General features: G+C 40.8%; 2 protein-coding genes across 12 annotated transcripts in view; both read left to right on the forward strand.

The window, feature by feature from the left end:
* Window positions 1-9356, forward strand: part of tcf3a (transcription factor 3a) — a 39282-nt gene extending 29926 nt beyond the window's left edge. For 2 of the 11 annotated variants that reach the window (XM_086071321.1, XM_086071341.1), the window contains exons 16-19: window positions 44-375; window positions 1557-1795; window positions 4509-4629; window positions 6523-9356. In XM_086071321.1, coding sequence (XP_085927447.1) covers window positions 44-375; window positions 1557-1795; window positions 4509-4629; window positions 6523-6532 — 702 coding nt within the window. In that variant the 3' untranslated portion in view covers window positions 6533-9356. Of the gene's footprint in view, window positions 1-43; window positions 376-1556; window positions 1796-3962; window positions 4199-4508; window positions 4641-6522 lie in introns of all 11 variants that reach the window. The other 9 variants (XM_086071357.1, XM_086071333.1, XM_086071379.1 and 6 more) reach the window with 9 other exon arrangements.
* Window positions 9357-9897: 541 nt separating this feature from the next.
* On the forward strand, window positions 9898-12331 carry uqcr11 (ubiquinol-cytochrome c reductase, complex III subunit XI). Its single transcript, XM_086077281.1, has 3 exons — window positions 9898-10025; window positions 10404-10534; window positions 12056-12331. The coding sequence occupies exons 1-2, from the start codon at window positions 9976-9978 to the stop codon at window positions 10522-10524; spliced, it is 171 nt and encodes a 56-aa protein (XP_085933407.1). The 5' UTR covers window positions 9898-9975; the 3' UTR covers window positions 10525-10534; window positions 12056-12331.
* Window positions 12332-13751: the final 1420 nt, after the last annotated feature.

Below are 13751 nucleotides of genomic sequence, written 5' to 3' on the forward strand. Positions count from 1 at the left end.
TTTTGTTCTTGAAAACGTGGTCAACATGCTTTATGCCTTAAAGGTCTCCAATCACCATGAAGACTCTGCTGGCCTGCCCTCTAGTGGAGGACTGGGGCACCACAGTTCTTCGTCTGCCTTGCAAGGCTCTCAGCATGAAGGTTTCACCAGTGAGACTTTCTCTCTTTTCTCCTTCCTGTCACACAGAACCCGTCCGCGATACCTTGTTCCCTTGTTTTTTTCGTTTGCAGGTCTGGTCGGCCATAATCGTTCCAGCGACCTCAAACGAGAGAACAACAACAACAACAACAAGGAGGAGGAGGAGGAGGAGGAAAACGACTCTGTGACTGACAAGTCAGAGGATGAGAACAAAGAGCTGATGGCTCTTCAAACAAGGTGCATTTTTTTATTGCATGACTTTTACGGACATTTATCAATACAAGTTTCATAGCTTGGTATCCTGGTGTGGTCAAGAAATATTTTCAACCTTCTGTTAATAGTGAACTATCTTTTGTTTCTACTTTGTTTGAACCAAGACATTTCAGACGCAGTGGTTCCCAACTTTTATTGAGCCAAATTATTTATATATTAAAATAAATATATAAATGTATATATTTATTTATTTATAAATAAATATATTTATTTATTTATATATATATATTTATTTATATTTATATATTTATATATTAAAATAAATAGGCGGCACGGTGGCTGACTGGTTAGCACGTCCGCCTCCCAGTGCAAAGGTTGTGAGATCAAGTCCGGGCTTCGGCCTTCCTGGGTGGAGTTTGCATGTTCTCCCCGTGCCTGCGTGGGTTTTCTCCGGGTACTCCGGTTTCCTCCCACATTCCAAAAACATGCATGGCAGGTGAATTGGACACTCCAAATTGTCCATAGGTGCGATTGTGAGTATGGTTTGTTCGTCTCTGCGTGCCCTGCGATTGGCTGGCAACCAGTTCAGGGTGTACCCCGCCTACTGCCCGAAGCCAGCTGGGATAGGCTCCAGCAACCCCCGCGACCCTTGTGAGGACAAAGCGGTACAGAAAATGGATGGATGGATGGATTAAAATAAATAAATAAATAAAAAATAAATCTCACAGAGCACCACCAAGAAAAAGTGGACTCACAGATTAATTGTTACCTTCTGCCATCTAGTGGAAGAGCATTTACTGTCATTATTATGCCTGTCACACATTATTGGCATAGATGGTTAAACAAAGATGTATTATTTGTTGTAACTAATAAAAAATAAAAATTTGATAATTTCCCGCGACACACCTGATGAGCTCTCATGGCACAATCATTGGGAATCACTGCTTCAGAGGACAGAAGGAAATTGGTCAAACAATTCTACTGTAGTGTGAACTTTTATGTATACTTCTAAGTTCTGGCTAATAATTTGCAAAACAGACATTTATGAGTATGTTTAAAGAAGTACACAAGTACTTGCTATTCATTTCTTGGAACAATGTTTTTTTTTTAATGATTGTCAAAAAAAAGCTACATTTAGCATACGAAGTTGACTTGAACTGTACCCGCATTGTTGTTTCCTTCCCTCCTCATCTGCCATTGGCTAGTCTGATGGATGAGGATGACGATGAAGATCTACCAGTGGAGATTAAAGCTGGGCGGGAGAAAGTGCGGAGGATGGCAAACAATGCCCGCGAGCGGCTCCGCGTGCGGGACATCAATGAGGCCTTTAAGGAGCTGGGCCGCATGTGTCAGCTCCATCTGAACTATGAGAAACCGCAGACTAAATTGAACGTGCTCCAACAGGCCGTTAACGTTATTCTCAACCTGGAGCAGCAAGTCCGAGGTCAGTGGGTGTCCAGGGAGGGAGGAAGGAAGAGGAGGAGGAGGGGGGGGAGGGGAAGGTCTTCTTGACAGGCCAAACTCTCACATGGCTTCATGTTCCTGTTTGACCCACTTTGCTAGAATCAATTGTCTTCATTCATGACATCAGCGAACGTTCCAGCATGCACTTCATCCTTGAAGTCACCTCCAAAGCGAGGACAAGGGAATAAGGACATGAAGCTATGTGACTGTTTTTGAAAGACACCAATTCTCTGCTTCTGGTCCCCCCCCCCCCCTCCTGTGGTAGCACATGCTGGATGTGTGTGTGTGTCGTGTGATGATCTCGTATGTGTTGCCTTGTCTTACATTTGGCTCATTCTTCCGTGTCTGTGTGCCTCTCTCACACTAACAGTTAAATTAACCACTAGGGATGTAACGATACGATAAATATCAATCACGATATTGTGGGGAGGTTGTTGATATAAACAAAGCTCACGATACGGTATGAAAATTCTCAATAATTGTAGAGAATAATAATAACAAAGAAAAAGGTCATATGTGGGGGGTGGTTACACAATATTGTGTTTTTGTACATAATAACAGCCGTGACAAAGAAATCGACTTGGCCGCGTCACGTTACATGTCACCGTCATGTGCGCGTATTTGCTCAGCGGCCGATATTTGTCAAAATGCCAAATATCTCCTCTTTTTTTTTTTTGGACGAATGTGAAGGCCGCCGATAAAGCTAGTATCTCACTGAGCAGTGAATGCTTGCGAACGTAGCGAATTTTGAGTTTTCGTCAGGATTTTTAAGACGTTCACAGACAGTTTTTACTTGTTTTTTTGGAACATATTCAGACAATTTTTCACAGTCTGCAAAGACCTTTTGAAACTTTTGACCAAACCCCCAAATTAACGACATTCGCATGCATTTGCGAGACACAGGGAACTTTTCATTTATGGATTTATTTACATTTAAATGTTCACTTTATTTAAAAAAATAATAATGACGCTGACACTGGGAACACCCTACACTTTTTATTTAAACAAAGATGTCAAATTAAGAAATAATGTTGAAATTTGGGGAAACTTTTATCGACAGTAAAAAACTTTAGGGAACTATTTACTTGCTTAGTTTTTAATTTAGCTTAACACATGCTGATGACACTGGTTGCTCCCTGCAATTGTTGTTATAATTTTTAAACAAAGCTATCAATTCTTTAAAATGTTTGAAATGAAAAGGAAAAAGGTTGTTTTTATGCTAATATTTTCTCTTTTATGGCAAATGAATATCGGTTATTGGCCTCCTTGACTTCTCATAATAAAAACCCATATGGGTCTATTACTAATAACCGCCACAGTGGCCAAAACATGCCTAATTAAAAATAAACTCACCGCCAGAGGGTGCTAGAACCGCACAAATGGAATACAACCTCGCCTTTTTAACAGATTTGCTGCTTTTATTATCCTGACATGACAATGATGATATTGCGGCGATGTTGCCGTTATCGTTACATCCCTAATTAACACATTTGTTACTTTGGCTTTTTACAACTGGCATACTGGCTTTTGATCAACCGCTGTGGTGTCTATTAACACGCCTCGACCTTCAAGTGTCGCATGTCCTTGCAACATAACCGCGCTCATTATACCGCTTTGCGTTTTGATTTCACTTTCTCCATCCACGCCCCCCCCGACTTCTTTTTTACAGATGCCAACCGTGCGCGAGCTATTTCTTCGCCTCTCTGCGATAAATACATTGACTTGTGATGTATTTATCGCTCTCTTTTTCTTTTCTGCGCTGTCGTCGGCAGAGAGCTTTACTTCTCACACCCTCCTCATATCTTCTGTCCCTCTGCTGGAAATGTCCCAAAGATCCCCTCAACTTCCATCCTGGACCTCAGTGACCCCTCACAATTAGATTTGTTGATCAGGGCGTGGCCTGTAAAAAGTAGAAGTAGAAAGACAAATCCGCCAGCTCTGCTCTCTGGCCCCGCCCACTCCACTGGGATGTGTCTTCATCTCACCCGCAGGGGGAGGATCTTTGCAAATGTAGCAGAAACGCAGGGCGACGAAGCGTCCTCCAGCCGACGCGCTGCCACTGCGCCTCGAATGGTCCGAACGCGAGCGTAGTCATTTGGCTTTTTGTTGACCCGGCCCCGCCCGCCGCTCTCCCTCCCCGACTGCAGCGCCGCCGCAGCGAGCGACGACAACCTGACGGCCGAAGAGAAGGAGCAGAGGGAGCGCGAGCGGCGCCAAGCTAACAACGCTAGGGAGCGGGTGCGGGTGCGCGACATAAACGAAACCTTCAGGGAGCTGGGCAGGATGTGTCACGTTCACCTGCAGAGCGACAAGGCCCAGACCAAGCTGATCATCTTGCAGCAGGCCGTCCAGGTCATTGTGGGCCTGGAGAAGCAGGTGCGAGGTAGGTCGGCCAATCCAGTTGTGGCGTCAGCAGTCGAGAGCCCCGGGGGGGGGGGGCATTTCCTCTTAAAGGTCATGTTCAGCCTCTGTGTAACACCCGCTTTTTTTCTTTTCGCGCCTCTATTAACTGGAGAAAAGGGAGAATATATGAGGAAGGATAGAAAGCTGCTTTCTTCTCATCCGACTTCTGGTTTTCCTGTCTGGCTTTTCACCTTTCCTCTCTCTCTCTCCCCTGCTCCACTCGTGTCAAATCCAAAAGCAAATTGTTGATCCAGGTGGCCCTAATCGATGTTTATGTACCTTTTGTAAAGAGCGTAATCTCAACCCAAAGGCCGCCTGCCTCAAGAGAAGAGAGGAGGAGAAAGGCGGGGACCCCCAGATGCAGATGGCCGCCGGTCTCGGAGGTGATGGGCACAACCCCATAAGCCATATGTAATTCCAAGGTTTGCCTTCATACTTGCGCAGTGCAGTGGTGCCTAGACTCGCCGGGCCGGGGCGCCGGCTCGGCATCGTCACATTTTCGCCTGATCGTGAGCTAAAATATGGCAGTTGGCATGGCAACGACAGCTCCATAAATGTATCATTTTTAGGGACAAAATGGTGTGCTGCATAGGACGTAAAAAGAAAAATAACAGTAGAATTTTTGTCCAATAGTAAATGTACTTATTTGCCAGAAAAGGAGTAGCTACTTCTCTGCTACTTCTCTGCTTTGTGAAGTAACATGAGAAAAAAAACTCATGTTAGCCATGCTAGCACGCTAGTTATCTGCCGCCTATGGTATTCATTTCGACAATTTTAGACCAACGAATTTGTAAAGCTCTGGGCATCGATTCAAATGTCCTCAATTGATTCCATTTCAAGTCACAAGAGTTCAGTTTGATTCGATTCAATTCAATCCGATATTGATTAATTATGGAACATCAATTCTTCTTAAATATCAAGGGCATGAATAAAAATAAAAAAAACTCCACAAACATTAATTTCCAAATTAAACTTTGCAGAGGCAGTAACTGGTTAAATGATTTATTTATTCATGAAAGTAACACGTGTTACAATCATTTAGATGTTACACAAACATTGACATCAGCAGGGATGAGATGAAAATGTTTTCATAATTCTGATTCAATAATTGTAAATCTAAATTGAAAAGATTCTGAATTGTCATAAAGTGCATTAAGTCAGGTCTTTCATAAATGTAAGAAAATTATTTTAAATTCATGTGAATAGTAAATTTCAGGAAAAGAGTAAGATGCAAAAAAAAAATTGGCCTTAAAAATTAAATGTTGTTGTTAATTTATGGAACAAAAGAGATATTAAAATAATCGATTTACGGTTTTATGAATCTATCACACTCGAAAAGGAAAATTGATTCAATATCAATTATTCGATTTTTTTTAAAACCCAGCCCGACTAATTTGTACCAGGTTGCAAGTGTTCATTTCAAGACAGCATTCTAGTATTGTCTGGTTCTCAGCTGTCAAAATTAATCAAGTAAGCAATTATCAAATTAATCGACAACTATTTTAATAATCGAGTAATCGTTTAGAGCCATTGTTTAAATTAAAATTGTCCAAATCCTCCAATTTCAGTCTCTCAACAGTAATTATTCTTCATTAGAGTAGATTAATTATCTTTTCAATCAAGTTAAGACATTTGCAAACATTTACTTTTACTTTGGAAAACAATGACTGAACCAGTGACTGAATTTGTTTCAAACATGTTGGCAAGTACAACATCAATTCCTCTCATTGATATTGTTGAATTGATATTTTGTTGGTTTTTATCACAAAAAAATACTAAAGGGACAACAATAATTAAGTAATAAACAGTAATTAGGGGAATTTTTTTTTTTTATGTCAAATAACATTTTGTCCCATTATTTGATTCATCGATGGAATAATCGATTCTAAAAATAATCAATAGTGAAAGCCCTAGTCTCGTTTGGAGGCCACTCTACGTAAGCACATTTTGCATATCTTTTCTCTTCTAAGTTTAAAAAACAAAATATAGCATCATAGCAACTAAAAAAAAATTTTTTAAATCACTTTTTGTTGTCGGTTTATATTTTACAGACACCCCAATATTTCATGATTAAAAACATGTTAACAGAGAAATGTTAGTGCTTTAGGGGAGCAAGAACGCATGAATATCATTTGAGTTCATTTCACCGGAAAAGTAGCGAACGGGGATTTCATATGTGAGCAAACGAGCTCGGTCCTGAAACAAATTCAACTCGTAAGTCGCAGCACCACTGTATTGTTATTTTCATCTCTTATGTTTGTGCAGATGCACCCAACACATATTTTCCAAATCTTTTCCTTCCAGCTCCTGTTAACTAGAAGATGTTTGAACACGTGGCCTTAATGCACCTCCGTGCAGATTCTGGAAGGCACACGGCACCTCGTCAACGTCAAAAAGGGGCCACAGCGATAAACAAAGCACACTTGTATCGAACCAGAGCGAGACAACCGTGTACTCATATTGACATGATTTTCACTCGAGGACACTGAGGTGGGTGGGGACTTTCGTATGATCAAGTTTTGGTAAGACATTCGAGAAAAGGAAGGGAAGAAAAAAAAAACGCTTTATATGTTGGGAGCAAACTTGTTTTTTTTGGATCAAATCGTCCTTTGGAATCAATTTGTCCTGTGAGCAAAGACGGGGATTTTGTATTCTCGTTATAATATGTAAAAGGAGGTCTTAGATGCATCTTACCATAGATTGACTAAATAGTCAGAGAGATGGCAACACTTCTTTTTTGTTGGGGGGGGGGGGGGCTGCTGGTGAGCTTCCGTGTGCTGTTTCTTCCCTCCTGGCAAACGGTGGATCCCACACAAAACTCACTGCCATGCAAGTGGAACCGACAGACTGCCTCAGGTCGCGGCACCACTGAGGAAAGCCTCAACTCCACGGATAAGCCCGTCTCCATATGTGGGCGGCAGGGGTGGCAAATCCAGGTCCAGAAAGTAAAAAAACCCTGCCACAGTTGGGCTTTAGCCTCAGGTGCTAGTTAGCTAGCTCACGAGATAGCTCCCATGGTGCTTGTTTACCTGCTAGGGAGCGAGCTAGCTAGCTAGGGAGCGAGCTAGGGCGCGAGCTAGCTAGCTAGCTAGCACTAGGAGCTAAAGCCAAACTGTGGCAAGGGAATTTCACTTTCCGGACCTGGATTTGCCACCTCTGGTGGGCGGGGCTTCCATACAAATAGAGCGTCTGCATGTCCGCGCGCCGCTGTCGCTTGCAGCAGGTGTTCGTTAGCAGCCGTCCTGGACGCCTCCACTCACAAAGAGGACATTTGTTGTTATTTTAGCAAAATGACATTTTTTTTTTTTTTTTTTGTTAACATTCTTTCTTATCGCAGTAAATGTGACTCTAAACAGTCTATTTGGTCCCACTCTAAACAGAGTAAAATGTACACTTAGAAGAGAGCCAAACACAAAAGTCACTCAAGGGTTGAGGAACAAACCCACAACTTCCTCTCTGAGCCATGCAGCTCCTACCGATTGGCTGGAATCTTCGTTAACGTTATTGTTTTTTGTCTCCTTTTGGTGGCAAGTGTCTCCCAAGCTGAAGGTTGTTTTGTTTTTGTTTTTAAATAAACTTGTAACATTTAGTCAAAATCTCTTAAGGCAAATTCTCTCATACATACTAAAAAATACTGTGTGGGACCAAATCGACTCTGTTGAGAGTCAAATTTACTGTACATAATTTACTATGTAGCCATCACACCACAAATTGTTATTAGCAACAACAACAAAAAACGTTTCTTTTTTTTCTTTTTTTTTACTATGGAGCATGTAGAGCAGATGACAAACGATTACTTAGGGGGTCCATTTTGTTGCCAGTTTTGGAAGTCTCCAGCTGTCCTCTGTGATCGGACCAATCAGGTCACAATTTATCACGAGGTCGTCGACAACTTCCAGCGACGAGCTCATCTCGCAAAGTTTGTGTTGTGGGACAAAAAAAAGAATCGAGTATTAAAAGGGACGGTGAGTTGTAAGGCTTCTTTCTTTGTTCATTTACTCGATTGCCATTGGTTGACTTTTTATTATTATTATTATTATTATTATTGTTGTTATTTTTTCCATTTTGAACAACTGCAAAGCCTCTTTGTAAGGATCTTCCTTTTGTAGAATTGCTTAACGTGTTTTGTTTTCTTTGTAAGATAGTTAAGAGTTAGTGGGGTGTGTTTTTTTTGTTTTTGTTTCATTTTGGAATGCTCTTTCTTTGTTTACATTGTTTAAATTGAAGACTTTTTTTTTTTAATTTGCGGGAACAAAAGTGAGCCGTTTTGTGTTGTGCCAGGTGCTTGGAAATGTTAGAAATGACAAATTCTGGCTTGTATTGTCACATGTTGTGATCATTATTATCTATACTTTTTTTTGTTTGTTTTGTTTGTTTGTTTCGGTGCAACGCCGCCATTTTTATTTGGATTTCTTTGTTTTACGCCGGTTGAGTTGAAAGTGAAACACGTCGGCGCCACAATCACCTTTTTAACGTCACGATAAGAGAATTCATCCAAACAAATGCATAACGGGCGGCCTTAGTCGTTTTCTTTGATGACGGTTGCTCACTAGTGCCTGAAGACTTGCGTTTTCGCGCATAATCGCACGGTATGATTTATGGAACGTCGCTTCGACGCGCGAGTCCCAAGAACGTCAACAGGAATTTATTGATGCCACAACTTTTGGACACAGAATCCTACTTCAACCTTTCATTTGTGGATTGATTATGTTTGAATATGAGTTTGTCCTGGACGGTCGCGTAAACGTAGGAACGAACCGCTGTACGATGCATCGGCTGGAAAAACAACATTTGGTTTACCTTTTGTGTCATTTGAATAACCCATGAGTTGATTTTCATCTAAAAACAATTGTTCCGATAATGCAAAAAAAAAAGAAAAGAACGTATGTTTTATGTAAAGCATTTTTCTACAATCGTGCAAGTATGAAAACACAATATTGTTTATTTGAAAACGTTGTCATCCGCAACAAATGACTTGCTACAGCTCTTTCTGTCTTCATGAATATTTGAGGGCAATATCTATGTAGGCTTTGTCCTCAAAGTGCCTCCAGTTTCCTATTTTTATATATAAAGTAGATATTGACAGCTGTTGTGTATATAACAGTAATGTAGTAATAAATGTGCCATTTTTAATAGCAGAGCTCACTGTCTCATTGTCTCATAAACCTGACCTATGAAACACTTCACAAAAGGATTTTGCAGTCATATACAGACACAGTGGATATAGAAAGTCTACACACCCATGTTCAAATGCCAGCTTTGTGATATTTATAAAATAAGTCCACGATGAATCATATCAAAAAAATATTCAAGCATGTAACCGATAACCTGTACATCTCAAATGAAATTTAAAAAAAAAAAAATCTTTGAGGGTCAAACTCACAGATGAGATCATGTGTTCTTATTCACCCAGATCTTCAGCTGTTCTAGCAGGCTTTTCCTGACAGATTTTCTAATTTCTTGTAATATTTGTACTTTACATTTTTATTATTATGCTGTTCCAGTTCTTTATTTCTCACAAATAAATTATGCTTTTCTATCCATTCCTATAATAACTAAAATAACGTAAAAGTGATTTTTAACATGTTTAAAAAATATATATATATATATAAAAATTGTAAGTTGCCATAACGCCATGAGTCCACTAGAGGGCAGAAGTCGCCTTTCTGCGTGGATTTGAAAAGTGAGCAAACCACAAACGGAAGTTCCCTGCCTGCTCGCTGCACGTCGCGTGAGGACGAGGAGGACGCAAGAACAATGTTGAGCAAAGTGATCGGACAGAAATATGTGTCCATTGCTAAGTCGTGGTAAGGTTCTGGTTTGCAAACTTTGTTTTTCATGAAAAGCAAAAACAACATTTGAATGGTGAGCGTTTCACGGACGGAAGCTTCTTAACTCGTCAAGCTAGCAGTTAGCATTTAGCCTAGCTGAGGTCATCAACGTCAGGAATTTAACATTGACGTTTTCGATTTAAAAAATATATTGATGTACTTTTTATACCCTGATTGTACGTGTTTATTGTTGTTATTATTATCATGTTGTAATGTCAAGATTATTGATCAGGTCAAGTTTTGGAGCATTTCCCATTATCTTTTAAAATGTGCCTTGGCTCAATGAAGATTGGGAAATACTTGGATAACACGCAATAGAACTACATGTAAATGTGTTCAATGTTTTGTTCTCAGGATACCGACACTGGCTGTTTGGGGCACAGTGGGTGGCGTAGCTGTGGTCCACTTCACAGATTGGCGACTCTTTTTGGACTATGTTCCGTACATCGGCGGCAAGTTCAAGAAAGACCAATAGTGGCAATCGGGTGAGCGCAGAAAATGCTCAATACCGGCATGTTACATTGGAATTAGCTAGCTAGCTAGCTAGCTAGCAGTTTGATTTGATTTGTACTTTACTACTTATAACTCTCGTACAAATCAGAATCAGATTTATTGGCCCAAGTATGTAAAAACAAAACACACAAGGAATTTGTCTTCACAGTCACAAGTTCACAGTCCTTCCAATCTGTCCTCCATTGCCTTAGCTAGATAAGTACGTTAAATAAATTTAAAAAAATGCAGCGGTTTCTTGAGTGACCCCACTTGGTGTGTATTTTTTTTTTCTTCAAAAATATGAGTCATCATGAGAATGATTTTTTTTTCTCTTTGACTTGTAAGTGCAAATTTGAGATACAATACGATCGCTATGTGGTGGCAGTGAATTTAATTTTTAAATAAATTTTAAAAAATGCAGCGGTTTCTTGAGTGACCCCACTTGGTGTGTATTTTTTTTTTTTTTTTTTCAAAAATATGAGTCATCATTAGAATGCTTTTTTTTTCTCTTTGACTTGTAAGTGCAAATTTGAGATACGATACGATCGCTATGTGGTGGCAGTAAATTTAATTCCACGCACTTCATAATGAGCAGCAGTTTGGCCAAATATTTAATAATGTATTAATGGCATTTGCATTCATTTCAATGGGGAAAGTTAATTAAAGTGTTAACGGTACAAATTCAACTTGTATCTCAAGGCATCGCCAGTAACGCATTACATGCCATTTTAATGACCGCTTATAATTTAGTTTAGAATGTTTATGTTCTTTTTTTTTTCTTCTTCTTTTTTTTTAAGAGCTCAGTATTGTTCATTCGGAAATGTCATCATCATTGCTCTTTTATTTTTTAATTTTTTTTATATATATATATTTTTTTTTTGTTTGTTTGTTTTGTGTGTGTGTGTGTGTGTGTGTGTGGGTGAGTATGTGTGCGTGCGTGCGTGCGTGTATTTAGAAATTATATAGAATGTTTATGTTCTAATGATAACAGTATATTCCATATTTACATAAGTAAAACCTGAAAATATGTTTCTTATGAATAGTTCACTTCATAAAATTAATATTAGCAGAGCACGTTGGCCATTCTAATTTCTCACGTGGCCCTTTTGAAATGTTTTATTACCTGTGCTTGTTTATAGATTTGATTATACACTCAATGTTTTGTTTTTATACAAGAGGTCAAATTGGGTGTCACTATTTGTTGGTGTGCATAAAAGACCAATTCGCGCGAATCATGATTGTTGCACGTGAATAAATTATAAGCACAAAGCATGAATTTTAAATGGTCACTAAGCAGCCTTTTTAGGTCACTTGATTAAAAACAGGCTGTGGTTTTAACCACTTTAGTGGCGTTATGTCCTTCTGCATGATAGATAGATGGATGGATGGTGTGTAATGAATTGACAGTGACTAAAGATGGCTGCCAAAAGAAAATATGTCCTTTCCCCAAATAACGAAGAGATGCCCTCTTATTGAGCTATTTTGACACACGTGTGATCTTTTTTTCTTGACAGCATGTACTCCTTTTATCCTGATGCACCAAAATGTCTTCGTCATCATCATCATCATCATTATCATCATCATCATCGGCTGCGATGCAGGTGGAGCTCAGCAGTTCCGCCTCAACCCGAAATACTTGGCGTGGAAGGAATATGGACTTTTGTTTCTTGCCACGTCTACTTTTTGGCGTCTGCTATTTATTTAAATCGCCAAATGTCGACACAATGTTGAGCTGCCCTTCAAGCAAACTGCGCTGGAAGAGGAACAAATAAAAAAGAATGTGAAATGTCTTATGTTGATTTGAAGTACTTGAGTTACTTTTGAGTTCAACATAAGGAATGAAATGTCGATCATGTTTCCGTCTTGAGTCTTTGCAGCTTCATCGTTATTTTGACCTTGTTTTTTAGAATGTGCTTGAAATTTCTTTTAGCTTTAACTTTTGGGCCTCGGGGGACTTTTTTAAACCCCAACCCCCTCATAAATCTTGCCCCAATTAAACATTACCACTACATATAGCCCTAAATGCTGTAGGAATAATAATAATAAAAATAAAAAAATGACATTGCGTCCGAGTGGACCAGGTTCCGCGCCGCCATTGTCGAGGCGGCCGATAGAACCCGCTGGTGTAAGGGATGCCGTCAAACTGAAGGAGTAGCCCGATCGGGCCTTTTTGCCCTGTGGGACTCCGGAGAAAGGTGACCGGTGCCGGCTGGCCAAGCGGAATCCGGCTTCGGCGGTTGCTGAGGCAAGAACTCGGACATGGGAGGAGTTCGGTGAGGCCAAATGGAAAACGACTTCCGGACGGCTTCAAGGAAATTCTGGTCCACCGTCCGCCGTCTCGGGAGAGGAAAGCCCAACCGGTCTACATGTGTTATGTAGATTTGGAGAAGGCGTTCGACCGTGTCCCTCGGGAAGTCCTGTTCGGTCCCTGTCCGACCGATGTCAAGAGTTTGGTCCGCATTGCCGGCAGTAAGTCGAATTTGTTTCCAGTGAGGGTTGGACTCTGCCAAGGCTGCCCTTTGTCACTGATTCTGTTCATAACTTTTATAGACAGAATTTCTGGCGCAGCTGAAGCGTTGAGGGGTCCGGTTTGGTGGCCTCAGTATCGCATCTCTGCTTTTTGCAGATGATGCGGTGCTCGGTCATCCGGGAGGGACTCAGGGTCGAGCCGCTACTCCTCCTCCGCGTTGAGAGGAGCCAGTTGAGGTGGCTCGGGCATCTGGTTCGGACGCCTCCCTGGAGAGGTGTTGTCCCACCGGCGGGAGGCCCCGGGGACGACCCAGGACTACCCTGGAGAGACTATGTCTCTCAGCTGGCCTTGGAACGCCTTGGGGATCCCGCCGGAGGAGCAGGTTGAAGTGGCTGGGGAGAGGGAAGTCTGCGTTTCCCTCCTAAAGCTGCTGCACCCGCTAGTGATGGGAAAATGAAGCTTCATGAAGCACTTGCGATACTTTTTGACTCCTCAAGATGGCACTCATGATTCAAAGATGCAATGCAAATGTAATCCATTTTCATTGCACTTGCCTTTATCTTTAAACCAAGAGCACCATCTAGAGGAGTCAAAAAGTATCGCAAATGCTTCATGAAGCTTCATTTTGCCATCACTGGCCCCCGCGACCCGACCCCAGATAAGCAGTAGTAAATGAATGGTTGGATGGGCCTCATTTTAATGTTAGGGTAGCAATTTTTTCCAGACAAAAATTATGAGAA

This window comes from Leptonotus elevatus, chromosome 1, assembly GCF_054856555.1.
Source record: "Leptonotus elevatus isolate MCC_2025b chromosome 1, RoL_Lele_1.0, whole genome shotgun sequence".
Lineage (NCBI taxonomy): Eukaryota > Metazoa > Chordata > Actinopteri > Syngnathiformes > Syngnathidae > Leptonotus > Leptonotus elevatus.